At 47.9% G+C, this 18,469-nt stretch overlaps 1 protein-coding gene across 1 annotated transcript; it reads right to left on the minus strand.

The window, feature by feature from the left end:
• Positions 1 to 5,790: 5,790 nt before the first annotated feature.
• On the minus strand, positions 5,791 to 12,181 carry LOC121279577 (serine/threonine-protein kinase pim-1-like). Its single transcript, XM_041190699.1, has 6 exons — positions 10,860 to 12,181; positions 9,796 to 9,902; positions 9,665 to 9,715; positions 8,266 to 8,629; positions 7,977 to 8,153; positions 5,791 to 6,278 (listed from the first exon to the last, which is right to left on the minus strand). Exons 1-6 carry the CDS (start codon positions 10,942 to 10,944, stop codon positions 6,121 to 6,123), a joined length of 942 nt encoding a protein of 313 aa, XP_041046633.1. The 5' UTR covers positions 10,945 to 12,181; the 3' UTR covers positions 5,791 to 6,120.
• Between the last annotated feature and the right edge of the window lie 6,288 nt (positions 12,182 to 18,469).

The following is an 18,469-nucleotide window of genomic DNA, read 5'->3' on the forward strand; positions in this document are numbered from 1 at the left end:
GGCCAAATGGAGATGTGAGGGTGTGTGAGAGAGTGAGTGGTGATGTCCCTTGAACTGGCAGTGAGTGAGATGCCAGTGAGTGTGTGATGGGTGTGTGAGTGTGTGAGTTTAGAGTGAGGAGATGGGTGCCTTACCCTGGTGGTATGGATGAGATCATTCATCCTCTTTCTGCACTGGATGGCCAACATCTTCTGTGTAGCATTGGCACTGACCACCACTGCCACTGCCTCCCAATCCGGAGGGGTGAGATTGCTGGACCTCCTGCGGCCAGAGTGGGGGGTGGGGGACATCAAGCCGGGTCTCTGAAAGGCATCCCAGTGACAGGACATTGAACTCTCCCTGGCTTTCAGGGCCATGTCTTCACTGGATCAGCCCGGGGCTCCAGGCGTTGGGAACTGTGTGTGAGGCTGCAGTTTAGATATGGCCCCTGCAGTGAGGGAATGGTGAGGTGTCGGCGTGGGGGGACATTCAGAGGCTGCCGGCCAGTGAGACAGCCTGTTTCCTGTGGCTGCATTATTAATGAGGCGGGATGGGGAAGATACAGTGTGAGAAGCTGCCATTGCAGCCAGAGGGTAAAACATCATTTTTCCCGCCTGCTTAGTGTGAATCTAGGATGATTCACATCTCTGTTCATTCCTTTCCATGGAACTCACTAATTCAGAACAGGGAGCTTTACTCTGTATCTAACCCCGTGCTGTACCTGTCCTGGGAGTGTTTGATGGGGACAGTGTAGAGGGAGCTTTACTCCGTATCTAACACCGTGCTGCACCTGTCCTGGGAGTGTTTGATGGGGACGGTGTAGAGGGAGATTTACTCCGTATCTAACACCGTGCTGTACCTGTCCTGGGAGTGTTTGATGGGACAGTCACTGTTTGGTCTGGGATTTGCTGAAGGAATGTGTATTTTTATAACATCATTCACAACATCCCAAAGGGAGATCAGCCAATGTAATATTTTTCAAATGTGATTGCTGTTGTCCTGGTTAATAGGCAGATCTGGAGTCAGACATTCCAAAACCCTGCTCCTGCTCCATCTTGTGGGCTGCTTGCAGGCTGGTTCCTTGCTGCCTGGGGTGGTTTGAATGTCCCAGACCAGTGGCTCTGAGAGTCCCATTCCCCTCCCACTACGGGATTTCTGTATTATAAATGGTGCCACAATCTGCTCACTCAACACGACACTTGTATCTGCATCTCCCACTCTGCAGTGGTTTGTGGCTGACGTGAATCACAGATCCATTATTGGGAGATTGGTGCAGCTCTCAGCCTCAATCTATTGTGTTCAGATGTAAGATTAGGAATATCTTTCCAAAACATATTAAAGAGAAACAGTTTGCAGTGGCAGAGTGTCAGCAAGCAGAGCACCCAGCTTTAACACAACCAGAGAGAGCTCTTTACACAGCGAGTTGTTGTGATCTGGAGGGCACTGTCTGAAAGGGCAGAGGAAGCAGATTACACAATAAAATTCAACAGGGAATTGGAGAAAAACTTGAAGGGGATAAAAATGACGGGGATATAAGGAAAGGGCAGGGGAAGAGTGGGATTAATTAAATAGCTATTTCAAACAGCCAGCACAGGTACATTTATTTTCATTCATTCATGGGATGTGGTCATCGTTGGCAGGGTAGTATTTATTGCCTATACCTAATTGTCCTTGAGAAGGTGGAGGTGAGCTGTCTTCTTGAACCGCTGCAGTCCATGTGGTGTAGGTACACCCACAGTGCTGTTAGGGAGGGAGTTCCAGGATTTTGTCCCAGCGACAGTGAAGGAACGGTGATATATTTCCAAGTCAGGATGGTGAGTGGCTTGGAGGGGAACTTCCAGGTGGTGGTGTTCCCATGTGTCTGCTACTCTTGTCCTTCTAGATGGTAGTGGTTGTGGGTTTGGAAGGTGCTGTTGAAGGAGCCTTGGTGAATTGCTGCAGTGCATCTTGTAGATGGTACACACTGCTGCTACTGTGCGTCTGTGGTGGAGGGAGTGAATGTTTGTGGATGGTGTGCCAATCAAGTGGGCTGCTTTGTCCTGGATGGTGATGAGCGTCTTCAGCAAGTGGAGAGTATTCCATCACACTTCTGACTTGTGCCTTGTAGATGACGCAGTCAGGAGGTGAGTTACTCGCCACAGGATTCCTACTGTCTGACCTGCTCTTGTAGCCATAGTATTTATATGGCTAGTCCAGTTCAGTTTCTGGTCAATGGTAACCCCCAGGATGTTGATAGTGGGGAATTCAGTGATGGTAATGCCATTGAATGTCAATGTCCAATAGTTAGATTCTCTCTTGTTGGAGATGGTCATTGCCTGACACTTGTGCAGCGTGAATGTTACTTGGCACTTGTCAGCCCAAACCTGGATATTGTCCAGGTCTTGCTGCATTTGAACATTTACTGCTTCAGTATCCGAGGAGTTGTGAATGGTGCTGAATATTGTCCAATTATCAGTGAACATCCCCACTTCTAACCTTACGATGGAAGGAAAGTCATTGATGAAGCAGCTGAAGATGGTTGGGCTGAGGACACTACCCTGAGGAACTCCTGCAGAGATGTCCTGGAGCTGAGATGACTGACCTCCATCAACCACAACCATCTTCCTTTGTGCTCGGTATGACTCCAACCAGCAGAAAGTTTTCCACCTGATTCCCATTGACTCCAGTTTTGCTAGGGCTCCTTGATGCCACACTTAAATGTGGTCTTGATGTCAAGGGCAGTCACTCACCTCACCTTGGGAGCTCAGCTCTCTTGTCCATGTTTGAGCCAAGGCTGTAATGGTCAGGACCTGAGTGGCCCTGAAGGAATCCAAGTTGAGCAGGTTATTGCTAAGCAAGTGCCACTTGATAGCACTGTTGATGACCTGTTCCATTACTTTACTGATGATCAAGAGTAGACTGATGGGGCGGTAATTGGCCGGGTTGGATTTGTCCTGCTTTTTTGTGTACAGGACATACCTGGACAATTTTCCACATAGTCAGGTAGGAAATTGCCCGGGTATCTCCTGTATACAAAAAGCAGAACACGTTCAACATGGAGGAGCACTGATTCATCAGCTGAGGGAGGGCAAGAGGTTTCCTTGCCCATGTTTGACCGGATGTCATCAGACTTCATGGGGTCCAGAGTTAATATTGAAGACTCCCAGGGCAACTCCCTCCCAACTGTATACCAGTGCCGCCACCTCTGCAATTGGGTGAACAGCTTCCTTCAGCGATGTAAGATTTAAGATTATGGAGTAACTGCAGTTTAATCTAGATTGAAACAGCAAAACATTGAGCACTATCCTGATGTGACAGTGTAGGCAGCAGGAAGAGTACAGCCAGCTAACTTTCACTAACGGACCTGAGCTCAGTGGCAAATACTCACAGGAAACAAAGTACACACGTCAAAATGCAGCGATGAAAGAATTTTAATTAACTTTTTAAAGAATTTTATTCAACTGCAACATAGTTTACAGGTCCATAGATATGGAACTTAATCTTAAATAGAAAACAAATAAATAAACCAGTGAAAAGAGTCATTTAAATCTGCTGCCGGGCGGACTCTAATGTGGATGCTTTTAGTACAACCAATCTCTGTGCAAAATATCATCATGATCCCCAAACATCAGCTACCCATTGACTCAAACATATCTGCAGCACATCAAACAGTGTGACAGTCAGAACACAGGAGAGAACTTTAAAAATAAAACAATATCCAGTCAATATTTAGGAATTTCCTTTCCTGATAGCACCAAACTCAGAGGGGCAGCCTGATCCTCCCATATTTTAACTCACTCCATCATTTACATAGTGCGGACAGCACCCACCCAAAATGACACAGGGATGGTTGGATAGGGTCAGGAGCTGAGTGCGTGTGCCTGCTGCCTGATCCATGGCATTGGGGTCAATCAGAAGCCACCCTCCCGCTCCTCCTCTCCCCACCCCCCCCTCCCCCCAACAGGCAGGAATCTTCCTGGATTGTGCCTCAGGTCAGCTTCCTCATCCCAAAAAACAGTTACGAAAATCACCACTAGCATGGAGCTCTCCATGGTGCAGAGATTGCTGCAATGAAACCAAATGTTTGAAAAGACAAATAAATATTCTGAGAAAAAGGGACACTGACAATCCCCAGCATTTTCAATTTCTCACACAAATTTATAGTTAGGCTTAAAAAAGTGAAGTCATTGAAACTTCCTCCATAGTAACTGTTGCCAGAGCAGAGTGTAAACATCTCATTAACAGCAAACTAGTCCTGTACTTGCTGGTGGGCATTGCTTAGTAAACCTCAAATACATTTTATTCTGAAATATTGCACTGTTTTCATGGTGACATATGGGTGGGTCACAACTAGGATTGGGAGGGGATAATGACCCCAAACCCCCCCTCAATAGCTGGAGAAGGCTGGGGCCGTTGTGGGCTCTGTGGCATCAAATTGATCTGAGCCCTCCATTCCCTGAGACAGGAGATTTCACAGTGAATTCAGCTAGCAGCACCAACCTCCACCAGGATTTCAGACACAGGTTAGAGAGTTACTTTTTGCATAGGTTCTTGCATTGATTGTGCACAGATTTCTCCAAATAGTCATTTTATCCAGAGAGTTAAAGCACTTTGTGTGACTATGTCCTTCACCAGTTTATGCTTTGTACAAACAACATTCACAATTTTTCGACACAATAACACTGATATAAACCAATACATTCATTACATGATAAACATATAGGCTTCCCTTGATCAATCCCACCAGCACTGTACCCCAGTGTTATACAGTGACAGACATATCCCCACCCCCCAGTACTATACCCCAGTGTTATACAGTGAGAGACCTGACCCCACCAGTACTATACCCCAGTGTTATACAGTGACAGACCTGACCCCACCAGTACTGTACCCCAGTGTTATACAGTGAGAGACCTGACCCCACCAGTACTGTACCCCAGTGTTATACAGTGACAGACATATCCCCACCCACCAGTACTGTACCCCAGTGTTATACAGTGACAGACCTGACCCCACCAGTACTATACCCCAGTGTTATACAGTGAGAGACCTGACCCCACCAGTACTATACCCCAGTGTTATACAGTGAGAGACCTGACCCCACCAGTACTATACCCCAGTGTTATACAGTGAGAGACCTGACCCCACCAGTACTATACCCCAGTGTTATACAGTGAGAGACCTGTCCCCACAAGTACTGTACCCGTGTTATACAGTGAGAGACCTGACCCCACCAGTACTGTACCCCAGTGTTATACAGTGAGAGACCTGACCCCACCAGTACTGTACCCCAGTGTTATACAGTGAGAGACCTGACCCCACCAGTACTGTACCCCAGTGTTATGCAGTGACAGACCTGTCCCCACCAGTACTGTACACCAGTGTTATACAGTGACAAACCCATCCCCACCAGTACTGTACCCCAGTGTTATACAGTGACAGACCCATCCCCACCAGTACTGTACACCAGTGTTATACAGTGACAAACCCATCCCCACCAGTACTGTACCCCAGTGTTATAAGTGCCCCACCAGTACTGTATCCCAGTGTTATACAGTGACAGACCTGTCCCCAACCCCCAGTACTATACCCCAGTGTTATACAGTGACAGACCTGTCCCCCACCAGTACTGTACACCAGTGCTATACAGTGACAAACCTATCCCCACCAGTACTGTACACCAGTGTTATACAGTGACAGACCCATCCCCACCAGTACTGTACCCCAGTGTTATACAGTAACAGACCCATCCCCACCAGTACTGTATGCCAGTGTTATACAGTGACAGACCTGTCCCCACCGGTACTGTACCCCAGTGTTATACAGTGACAGACCCGTCCCCACCAGTACTGTACCCCAGTGTTATACAGAGACAGACCCATCCCCACCAGCTGCTTCGTCCCATTCATCAGAGGGCCCCTGATGAGAGTTTGACGGAGTTAATTGCTCTCATGACGCCAACATCACAGCCTCAAACCCTCAGACCCAATCAACCTGGGTCGAACTCAGTTCTGTGGCCATCTCCACTGCATGCCTCAGTGTCCAACTCAAGGGGCAGGTGCTTCTTGCTTCGTGCTGTGTCTCGCTAAGTCTGTAATACGCACTTTAACAGCAGCTCCTACTCCTTAGACTTGCAGCTCTCGCTCTCAGACCCCGAGGGAATCACAAACTCTCCTGGCTGGAGCTGTCTGACTTTTCTAGGTGTTTCATACCCAGATCCATAGTGTGTTGCTTCAGCCAAGGATGGGACAGAATCTGGTCCAGGGTGGGTCGATCAGATGGGCGGAGAGAGAGACTCCACTGGATGAGATGTTGGCATTCTGTAACACAGGACACAGGAGGAGCTGTCAGATTCCAAAAATCACAAAAACTGGGAGATGTTGGGCAAAATCAGTTAATAGAAGCAGCAGGAAACTGGTTAGAGAGTCAGCAGCTTCTCTTACAATGAGTAATGACATCAATAATATTTCAGTTGCCATAGTTATGCTTTCCTATTAAGGAAATTAGATTCTGATCATGTGACCAATCAGAAAACAGCACTCATTGTAAACCGTAACCAAGCTGGGTTCACTTGGTGCTCGATTATTGACTCTTGGGGAACCTGGAGTATTCTCAGACACTTGTATCATGAAACTATCATATTTTTCACAATATTACTGTCGGCTAGTGGATGTGAGTGTGGATGGTTCTGTCTGTGCGACAGATTTAATTGAATTAGAGTGGGATAGACTGCAAGGTTGAAATGATCAAAAGAGTTCGGTGTAAAGGGGTATTTGAAAGCTAATGAGTTAGGGGTGAGGGTTCCACAGATAAAGTGTGAATGAAATTTGCAATTTTGTTGTTTGATTTTCAAAGAGTGCTGGAATGTTTACAGTGAGCAAGATAAGTGAGGCAAAGGAATATGTTTACTTTTCCCAAAAGGAAGAAGGTCACACTGACAACATGAAAGATTTTTATATTATGGGAAAAGTAAATTTCCGAAGACATGTAGAACAATGGGATTTTACACGTTAAAGAAGGGCAAACATATATAAAGAAGGATGGAAGGCTATGTGGGGGTGGCCATGTAAAATCTGGAAAGGAATACTATGTGGAATAGACCTGGGAAAAACCTCCAGCTACTCTGAAAAAAATGCTGCTCCAGTAACTAAAGTTATATTAAAAGCCTTTGGAATTCCACTATCGAGTGAGTGCTGGGGAATCCTTAGTTAAATTTAAAATCTATTTTGGACAGTTGCCTGAAAGTGGGTGTGTAGTGGGGAGTTAATTAGGAATTTGGGGATTTGTTATCATGTCAAGTAACTGTAATCTCTTGTATGTGTTTGAATTCTCTTTTGTTAGTAAATATTTTAATTTAAATTTTAAAGTCTCTAAAGTTGTTAGTGGACTCATTACTTCTGAATTCAGTACACAAATTCTCTGGTAATAAATACAAATTGCAAAACCATTGTGACAGTGTGGCCAAGTTTCCCTTGTGGGTTTGATCCACCTGGCACATATCACCTGCCACATGATAACACTAGTCCTTGTCAGTGTGTGAAACAGTGACTGGGCAGCCCATTAACTTCAGAGCTTGTGTACAGTCTAGATGGCCTGTTTTGAAGCTAGTGGAGGTTAATGCCACAGGTGGTATTTACCTCTGTTTGGTGCAATGGGAGGCATCCAGGAGCATTCCTTAAGTCCCTTCCTGCTTGGAATGGGTTGGATAAGGGAAGTGTCTAGGGGCTCAGTACTCATCACCCCTAACACCCAGACTGGGTAGCTGTCAGCAGTAAGGCAGGTCTGAGGGAAACAGGAAAGTTTACACAGAAAGAGTGAAGTCTCAGTGAAAGACTCCCAGGCATCCCACTCACTCACTGCTCAGTGTGTATCGTCGAGTGGGATCAGCTCGATCACATATCAGCAGCAGCTGCCGAGAAGTCTATGTGGCCCCCTCGTTCTGCAGTGTCCTGTCAAGAGACAATGGCCTATTTCTTTGCTATAGGCTAATTTAATATATCAAAAGCAGGATTACATACCTCTAGAAACATGCCCACGAAAGGGGACTGTGCCTCGTGTAATCTCCTCATCATGCTCAAAGGGGATGTCCCCACAGATCAGGTCATACAGTAGAATTCCCAGTGACCACACTGTGGCTGAGCGACCATGATATCTATGATAGGTGATCCACTCTGGCGGGCTGTACACCCGGGTACCTGAAACACAAGACACATTGGAGCCTTTACTATACACACACAGGGAGGCCCCAGAGTCAACAGTGCCAACACTGGAAAGCTGCAGCATGAACCTGACAGACAGCATGTTTACCATCAAAATCTGTGTAGACGGTATCCCGTAGCAACGCTCCAGACCCAAAGTCGATGAGTTTGAGCTCCCAGGTCCGGAGATCCACTAGGATATTCTCATCCTTGATGTCACGATGCACCACACCGCAATCGTGACAGTGTTGGACCGCCTCCAGCACCTGGCTGAAAAATTCACGTGCCATTTCCTCTGACAGCGCGCCATGCTCTGTGATGTAATCAAACAGATCCTGCACAGGTTCCGGCCGCTCGAGGATCAGGAGAAATCCATCTGGCTGCTCAAACCATTCCAGGAGCTGAATCACCCCTCGGAATCCTGTTGAAACCTTCTTCAGCAGCACAATCTCCAGTGGGATCATGGATCCATTCTGTGGGAAAAAGAAGATATCGCTCTTGGTCAATTTTCAGGGTTTACCAGACTAATACCAGGAATGGGCGGGTTGTCTAATGAGGAAAGCTGGACAGGTTGGGTTTGTTTCCACTGGAGTTTAGAAGAGTGAGAGGTGACTTGACCAAAATATAAGATCCTGAGGGGTCTTGACAGGGTGGTTGTGGAGAGGGTGTTTCCTCTTGTGGGAGAATCTAGAACTAGGGGTCACTGTTTAAAAATAAGGATTCACTCATTTAAAACAGAGATGAGGTGAAATGTTTTCTCTGAGAGGGTTGTGAGTCTTTGGAACTCTCTTCCTGAAAAGGTGGTGGAAACAGAGTCTTTGAATATTTTTAAGGCAGAGCTGGATAGATTCCTGATTAACAAGGGGGTGAAAGGTTATCAGGGGTAGGCGGGAATGTGGGCTTGAGGTTACATTGAGGTCAGAAATGATCTTATTAAATGGCGGAGCAGGCTCGAGGGGCCGAATGGCCTACTCTTAACTTGTATGTTCTTTTTCTCTGCTCCTGAGGGCATTAACCTCCGAGAACCACCTGCCCCCTCCCCAGTAAGGCATTCCAGGAATAAAAACAGAAAATGCTGGAAAAACTCAGCAGGTCTGGCAGCATCTGTGGAGAAAGAAACAGAGTTAACGTTTCGAGTCTGTATGACTCTTCTTCAAAGCTCTGAAGTGACTCAAACATTAACTGTTTCTCTCTCCACACGTATTTATACATCCACAGTTGCTGCTAGATCTGTGGAGTTTTTCCAGCATTTTCTGTTTTTATTTCAGATTTCCAGCGTCTGCAGCATTTTACTTGAGGGGCTCCAGGACCAGCTCCCTGCCACTCACCCCACCAGGTATTCAAACAGTATTTCTCATCCTCATCTCATCCGGTGGTAACTCAACCTTAAACCATGGCACTGAGGGTGACACTGAGGGTGACACCGAGGGTGGCACAGAGTGCAGCCTGGGACCAGGTGGGTTTTTTGTGCACTGAATCTACATTAACACTGAAGATTAGTCTCTTACCAGCAGCTTCCAGTCAGTGATTCTCTCACGCGGCACGTGTTTAATAGCGACCTGGAACAGACAGAGACACGTGTTTAATACCGAGTGAGGGGACAGCCCAGGTACTCAGCTGTAACCGAGCAGACACTCACCGGGACTCCATCCGATAGACGAACTCCGGAATAAACTGTCCCGAAGCCACCGCTGCCCAGGACTGGACCCACCTGGTAACATTTCTCAAACAGCTCTCGGTCCCTCACTACAGGGGCAATAAAAACACTGGTTACAATTATTGCAGAATCAACCCCACAACATCTCTCCCCACCGAACATGGGAACGTCCCGGGGGGTTTTCCTGGGGGGGTGGGGGGTGGTGTCCCGGAGTGTTTCTCTGGCTGGGGGAGGGGGGGGGGGTCCTCAGGGGGTTTTACTGGGGGGGAGGATCCCGGGTGTTTTATTGGGGGGTCTTCAGGGGGTTTTACTGGGGGGGGGGGGGGGGGGGCGGATCCCCGGTCTCTGACCTTCTGGTCACGTAATCCCGCCCCTCCCACAAATTGACCAATCCTGGGGCTGGGGTTTCCGCCGGCAGCCAATCAGCGGCTGGATTGACAATGTTACAAAAAAACTGCCCGGAGTGGCGGGGGGGGGGGGGGGGGGGGGGGGGGAACAGTCTGGATCCAGATTCTGACCAATTGGAGCCTGGGATCCACAGAGATCGCGGGAATCGGGTTAAAAATAAAACACCTCGTCCCCGTGACCCCCTGGATCCGGATTGGGGAATCCCCGTGACCCCCTGGATCCGGATTGGGGAATCCCCGTGACCCCCTGGATCCGGATTGGGGAATCCCCGTGACCCCCTGGATCCGGATTGGGGAATCCCCGTGACCCCCTGGATCCGGATTGGGGAATCCCCGTGACCCCCCTGGATCCGGATTGGGGAATCCCCGTGACCCCCTGGATCCGGATTGGGGAATCCCCGTGACCCCCTGGATCCGGATTGGGGAATCCCCGTGACCCCCTGGATCCGGATTGGGGAATCCCCGTGACCCCCTGGATCCGGATTGGGGAATCCCCGTGACCCCCTGGATCCGGATTGGGGAATCCCCGTGACCCCCTGGATCCGGATTGGGGAATCCCCGTGACCCCCTGGATCCGGATTGGGGAATCCCCGTGACCCCCTGGATCCGGATTGGGTGGGGGTCAGAGCCGCTCCTTACCTGGCTCCCGCTCCCGGGCTGCTCCGCCGTTGCTCCGGATCAGTGTCTGCATCTTCCTGCCCGGAATCACTCGGGTTGTGGCCATTCGGCAATCCCGGACCCGCTCCGAATCTCCCCGGGACTGACTCTCTGATCCGGATTCTCCCCGGGACTGACTCTCTGATCCGGATTCTCCCCGGGACTGACTCTCTGATCCGGATTCTCCCCGGGACTGACTCTCTGATCCGGATTCTCCCCGGGACTGACTCTCTGATCCGGATTCTCCCCGGGACTGACTCTCTGATCCGGATTCTCCCCGGGACTGACTCTCTGATCCGGATTCTCCCCGGGACTGACTCTCTGATCCGGATTCTCCCCGGGACTGACTCTCTGATCCGGATTCTCCCCGGGACTGACTCTCTGATCCGGATTCTCCCCGGGACTGACTCTCTGATCCGGATTCTCCCCGGGACTGACTCTCTGATCCGGATTCTCCCCGGGACTGACTCTCTGATCCGGATTCTCCCCGGGACTGACTCTCTGATCCGGATTCTCCCCGGGACTGACTCTCTGATCCGGATTCTCCCCGGGACTGACTCTCTGATCCGGATTCTCCCCGGGACTGACTCTCTGATCCGGATTCTCCCCGGGACTGACTCTCTGATCCGGATTCTCCCCGGGACTGACTCTCTGATCCGGATTCTCCCCGGGACTGACTCTCTGATCCGGATTCTCCCCGGGACTGACTCTCTGATCCGGATTCTCCCCGGGACTGACTCTCTGATCCGGATTCTCCCCGGGACTGACTCTCTGATCCGGATTCTCCCCGGGACTGACTCTCTGATCCGGATTCTCCCCGGGACTGACTCTCTGATCCGGATTCTCCCCGGGACTGACTCTCTGATCCGGATTCTCCCCGGGACTGACTCTCTGATCCGGATTCTCCCCGGGACTGACTCTCTGATCCGGATTCTCCCCGGGACTGACTCTCTGATCCGGATTCTCCCCGGGACTGACTCTCTGATCCGGATTCTCCCCGGGACTGACTCTCTGATCCGGATTCTCCCCGGGACTGACTCTCTGATCCGGATTCTCCCCGGGACTGACTCTCTGATCCGGATTCTCCCCGGGACTGACTCTCTGATCCGGATTCTCCCCGGGACTGACTCTCTGATCCGGATTCTCCCCGGGACTGACTCTCTGATCCGGATTCTCCCCGGGACTGACTCTCTGATCCGGATTCTCCCCGGGACTGACTCTCTGATCCGGATTCTCCCCGGGACTGACTCTCTGATCCGGATTCTCCCCGGGATTCTCTCTCTCTGATTTGGATCCGGTTTTTAAACCCGGAGCCGGCAGCGGCTGCTCATTCATACATTTCCCCGGACCAATCACAGCCTCGCATTCCCCCCCCCCCCCACACGGACCAATCAACAGCTAACTCTCCGCCCACAGACCAATCAGGGGGGGGGGGCTCACATGCCCGGTGGAGCCAATCAGAGTGCAGAAAAACAACAGCCAATCAGAGCTCGCAGAAGCTGCTCCAGGTGGGTGGTCATTTTATTAAAGGGGCCGAACGCCTTCCAGTGTCCGGGGGAGGGTCCAGGGAGGGTCCTGGGGAGGGGGAATCTTCAACTCCAACTCCACGTTCCCACCGGCTCCCCATATCTCTTGATTCACTGAGAGACCAAAGATCTGCTTATCTCCGTGACCCTGGACGCAGTGCCCAGCGAGAGTCAGCAACACGGGCACAGTAACTGCATCAAACCGCAGCGTGTTACACACACACACAACCACAACCACATTGCTGATACACTTCCTGCAGTACACAGTGAGACCCACTGTCACCGACAGTGACGACCCATTAGCTGGAGCAGAGGAACCAGACAAGAGACCTTACCTGGTGGAGCCTGCAGCATTTTAATGAGGGACAGAACAAGCTGGCTGTACTGTGGCCGTTGGCACATTTGTCACTTAGTTTATGACCCATTTAATCTACGTGTCCTGGGATCAATATTGATAAAGAAGTTACAGTTACAACATGTATGACGTCTTTAAAGCAGTTAAATGTCCAAAGACTCTTCACAGGAACATTCTGAAATTTTATACATAGTCACTTGAGGAGATGTTAGGGTAGGTGACCTAAACCTTGGTCAAAAAGGCAGGTTTTAAAGAACGTCTTAAACAAGGAGAGAGAGAGAGGGAGGGAGAGAGGCAAAATGGCTTCAGGAGGGGATTCTCGAACTTAGAGAACTTATCTCTAAACCATCATCACTGAAGCAGATTATCTGGTCATCTATGACATTGATGTTTGTGGGATTTTGCTGTGTGCACATTGACTCTATGTTTCCTGCGTTACAACAGTGACTGTGCTTTAAAGATTATGAGAGGCACTATAGAAATTTTAATTCATTCTTTCTCTGTCGCTGATAATGAGGAGTTGGAATTTTATCCTTATCACAGCGATTTGTTCAGGCTAACAATACAATCCTTTCTGTGCGTTGTTGTAGACGTATGGTTGACACAAGTCATGAAATAAAAATAAAAACCTTTGCAACAAGTGGCCTCAAGCACGGCTAATATCATAAATCAAACAAAAGATATAAATAAACTCACATGCTCTATATCAGCAAGTAATAGCCTCCAGAATTGAATTGTGATGTTGTCAGTTTCCAGCTGCCAGCATATTCTCTCTCTTACCCACTCGTCACAGATGACCCTGAGTGTAAAGTGGGCACTGCATGCTCCCTCTCTGTGGTCAACAGGGGCACAGACAAAGCTGTGTAAGAGAGGTGGACAACCAGACAGACACCTCTCTCCATGGACTCTCACCTTCCTGTACCTGTCCAATCAGCCTTTTCTAGAAACAGCCTCAGAAATGGGATAGGAAGCTATAAGATAGGGATAAAAACAAAAAACAAAAAACTGCGGAGGCTGGAAATCCAAAACAAAAACAGAATTACCTGGAAAAACTCAGCAGGTCCGGCAGCATCGGCGGAGAAGAAAAGAGTTGACGTTTCGAGTCCTGATGACCCTTCGATAGAACTGTTCTGTCGAAGGGTCATGAGGACTCGAAACGTCAACTCTTTTCTTCTCCTCCGATGCTGCCGGACCTGCTGAGTTTTTCCAGGTAGTTCTGTTTTTGCTATAAGATAGGAGCAGGAGTAGACCTTTCAGCCCCTCGAGACTGTTCAATAAGGTCATGGCTGATCTGCCTCAACTCCACTTTCCTGCCAGTTCCTGAACATACGAACAAGGAGCAGGAGTAGGCCATTCAGCCCGTCCAGCCTGTTCCACCATTTCATAAGATTATGGCTGATCTGATAGTAACCTGAAATCTGCATCCCACCTATCCCCAATAACCTTTCACCCCTATGCTTAACAAGAATCTATCCACCTCTGCCTTAAAAATATTCAAAGACTCTGCTTCCACCATCTTTTCAGGAAGGGAGTTCCAAAGAATCACAACCCTCTGAGTGTTAAAATTTTTGCCTCATTTCCATTTTAAATGGGCGACCCCTAATTTTTAAACATTGATCCTTAGTCCTAGATTATCCCACAAGAGGAAATATCCTCTCCACACCCTCACTGTCAAGACCACTCAGGATCTTATATGTTTCAATCAAGTCAACTCTTACTCTTCTAAACTCCAGTGGATACAAGCCTAACCTGTCCAGCCTTTCCTCATAAAACAACCCACCCATTCCAGTTATTAGTCTGCTGAGCCTTCTCTGAACTGTTTTTTAAATAAGGTGACCAATACTGTAAACTGTACACCAAAAATCATAACCTCCCTACTTTTGTATTCAATTCCTCTCTCTCTAAATGATAACATTCTATTAGCTTTCCTAATTACTTGATGTACCTGCATACTAGCCTTTTGTGATTCATGCACTAGGACACCCAGGTCCCTCTGTACCTCAGAGCTCTGCAATCTCTCACCATTTAGATAATAAGCTTCTCTCTCGTCGGGACTTAGAAAAATTTATTAATTTTGCTTCCAATCTCCAACCCTCCATCATTTTCACGTGGTCCATCTCTGACACTTCCCTTCCCTTCCTTGACCTCTCTGTCTCAATCTCTGGTGATAGACTGTCCACCAATATCCATTACAAACCCACCGACACCCACAGCTATCTCGACTACAGCTCCTCACACCCCGCTTCCTGTAAGGACTCCATCCCATTCTCTCAGTTCCTTCGCCTCCGTCGCATCTGTTCCGATGATGCTACCTTCAAAAACAGTTCCTCTGACATGTCCTCCTTCTTCCTTAACCGAGGTTTTCGACCCACGGTCGTTGACAGGGCCCTCAACCATGTTCGGCCCATCTCCCGCGCGTCCGCTCTCACGCCTTCTCCTCCCTCCCAGAAACATGATAGGGTCCCCCTTGTCCTCAATTATCACCCCACCAGCCTCCGCATTCAAAGGATCATCCTCCGCCATTTCCGCCAACTCCAGCATGATGCCACCACCAAACACATCTTCCCTTCACCCCCCCTATCGGCAATCCGTAGGGATCGCTCCCTCCGGGACACCCTGGTCCACTCCTCCATCACCCCCTACTCCTCAACCCCCTCCTGTGGCACCACCCCATGCCCACGCAAAAGATGCAACACCTGCCCCTTCACTTCCTCTCTCCTCACCATCCAAGGGCCCAAACACTCCTTTCAAGTGAAGCAGCATTTCACTTGCATTTCCCCCAACTTAGTCTGCTGCATTCGTTGCTCCCAATGTGGTCTCCTCTACATTGGAGAGACCAAACGTAAACTGGGCGACCGCTTTGCAGAACACCTTCGGTCTGTCCGCAAGAATGACCCAGACCTCCCTGTCGCTTGCCATTTTAACACTCCACCCTGCTCTCTTGCCCACATGTCTGTCCTTGGCTTGCTGCATTGTTCCAGTGAAGCCCAACGCAAACTGGAGGAACAACACCTCATCTTCTGACTAGGGACTTTACAGTCTTCCGGACTGAATATTGAGTTCAACAACTTTAGGTCTTGAGCTCCCTCCCCCATCCCCACCCCCTTTCTGTTTCCCCCTTCCTTTTTTTTCCAATAAATTATATAGATTTTTCTTTTCCCACCTATTTCCATTATTTTTAAATATTTTAAAATCTTTTATGCTCCCTCCACCCCCACTAGAGCTATACCTTGAGTGCCCTACCATCCATTCTTAATTAGCACATTTGTTTAGATAATATCACACACTTTAACATCTATGTGTTCTTTTGTTCTATTGTTGTTGACATCTTTTGATGATCTGATTCTATCACTGCTTGTTTGTCCCTACAACCACAACCCCCCCTCCACCTCTCTGTCTCTCTCTCTCCAACCACCCCCCCCTACACACACACCTTAAACCAGCTTATATTTCAACTCTTTCTTGGACTCGAACTCAAGTTCTGTCGAAGGGTCATGAGGACTCGAAACGTCAACTCTTTTCTTCTCCGCCGATGCCGCCAGACCTGCTGAGTTTTTCCAGGTAATTCTGTTTTTGTTTTTTCTCTTTTATTCTTCCTGCCAGAATGGACAATTTCACATTTTCCCACATTATACTCCATCTGCCAGATCTTTGCCCACTCACTTAACCTGTGTCACTTTGTGGCCCCCTTATGTCCTCCTCACAACTTACTTTCCTACCTATCTTTGTGTCATCAGCAAATTTGGCAACTATCCCTTTAATCCCTTCATCCAAGTCATTTATATAAATTGTAAACAGTTGAGGTCCCAGCACTGATCCCTGTGGCACAGCACTCGTCACATCCTGCCAACCAGGAAAAGACCCATTTATGCCAACTCTCTGCTTCCTGTTAGCCAGCCAATCTTCTCTCCATGCCAATATGTTACCCCCTACACCAGGAGCTTTTATTTTCCACAATAACCTTTGATGTGGCATTTTATCAACTGCCTTCTGGAAATCTAAGTGCAGCTGGTTCCCCTTTATCCACAGCACATGTTACTTCCTCAAAGAACTCCAATAAGTTGGTTAAACATGATTTCCCTTTCACAACACCATGTTGACTCTGCCTGATGACCTTGAACTTACCCAAGTGCCCTGCTATAGCTTCTCTAATAACAGCTACTAACATTTTCCCAATGACAGATGTTAAGCTAACTGTCCTGTAGTTTCCTGCTTTCTGTCTCCCTCCCTTTTTGAATATTGGAGTTAGATTTTCTATCTTCCAGTCTAATGGGACCTTCCCCGAATCTAGGGAGTTGTGGAAAATTAAAACCAATGTGTCAAGTATCTCACTAGACACGTATTTTAAGACCCCAGGAAGGAGTCCATCAGAACCTGGGCACTTGGTCAGCCCACAGCTCCGACAATTTACTCAGTACCACTTCCCTGGTGACTGTCATTTTCCTGATTTCCTTCCCAATTCCATTTCCGGATTTATAGCTGCTTCTGGGATGTTACTTATATCCTCTATAGTAAAAACTGATGCAAAATACCTGTTCAATTCATCTGCCATCTCCTTGTTCTCCATTATCAATTCTCCAGGCTCACTTTCTATAGGACCAATGCTCACTTTGTTAACTCTTTTCTTTTTAAAATATTTATACAAACTCTTACCATCTGTTTTTATATTTCTGTCTAGCTTTCTCTCATACTCTAATTCTTCCCTCCTTATTAGTACTTTGGTCATTCTTTGCTGTTCCTTATATTCTGTTCAATCTTCTGACCTTCCACCTGTCTTTGCACAATTATATGCTTTTTCTCTGAGTTTGATACTATCTTTAACCTTTCTAGTTACCCACGGATAGTGTGGCCCTTGGACTTTTTCTTACTCGTTGGAATGTATCTATTCTGTGCATTCTGAAATATCCCCTTAAGTATTAGCCACTGCATCTCTATTGACCTATCCCTTAACCTAATTTGCCAATTCACTTTAACCAGTTCAGCTTTCATATCCTCAAAATTGCCCTTGTTTAAATTTAAAAACTTAGTCTCAGACCCACTCCTCTCTCCCTCAAATTGAATGGAAAATTCAATCATTTAATGGTTGCTGCTTCCTAGGGGTGCCTTCATTATGAGATCATTAATTACTCTGATCTCATTCCCCATATCCCTTGGTTCCCTGAGAGACCAAGAATTAGTCTTATCTCAGCCTTAAATATATTCATTGATGGACCTTTCACAACCCTCTGAGGGAGAGAATTCCAAAGATTCACAATCCTCTCAGTGAAGATTTTTTTCCGCATCTCAGTCCTAAATAATCAGCCTCCTATCCTGAGACTGTGCCCCCGTATTTTAGATTCCCGACCAGGGGAAACAATCTGTCAGTGTCCACCCTGTCAAACCCCTCATTGGTTCAATGAGATCGCCTCTCATTCTTATATAATCCAGAGAATATAAACTCAATCACTTTATTGTTTCCTGCTTTCAGCCTTGCCCTCTGGTCATCCCAGTTTGCTGTGACTGTACAGACCAAATCGGTACATGTCCCTTATCTCTTACTTCAGTCTACATATGGGAAATGTTTTAAGAGCTCTTGTCTGCAAGGGCTGACAAACAAACCCTATCCTTCCCTCACTCAAAACCTGCATGCATCTGGGGTGACAGGATAGTGACTGACGCAGGGATTCCAGAAGACATTTGTTATCTGGGGCACTGTTGGGTTGCCTGCACTC

This window comes from Carcharodon carcharias, chromosome 7 (assembly GCF_017639515.1).
Source record: "Carcharodon carcharias isolate sCarCar2 chromosome 7, sCarCar2.pri, whole genome shotgun sequence".
In the NCBI taxonomy this organism is placed as follows: Eukaryota; Metazoa; Chordata; class Chondrichthyes; order Lamniformes; family Lamnidae; genus Carcharodon; species Carcharodon carcharias.

Bases quoted from the DNA above. Each gene is read 5' to 3' on its own strand.
- LOC121279577 (XM_041190699.1), bottom strand. From the start codon at position 10,944: ATGGCCACAACCCGAGTGATTCCGGGCAGGAAGATGCAGACACTGATC. The intron at 9,716-9,795 runs GTGAGTGTCTGC...TGTCTGTTCCAG, and splicing joins GTCTATCGGATGGAGTCCCG to GTCGCTATTAAACACGTGCC. The intron at 8,154-8,265 runs GTAAACATGCTG...CTTGTGTTTCAG, and splicing joins CGTCTACACAGATTTTGATG to GTACCCGGGTGTACAGCCCG.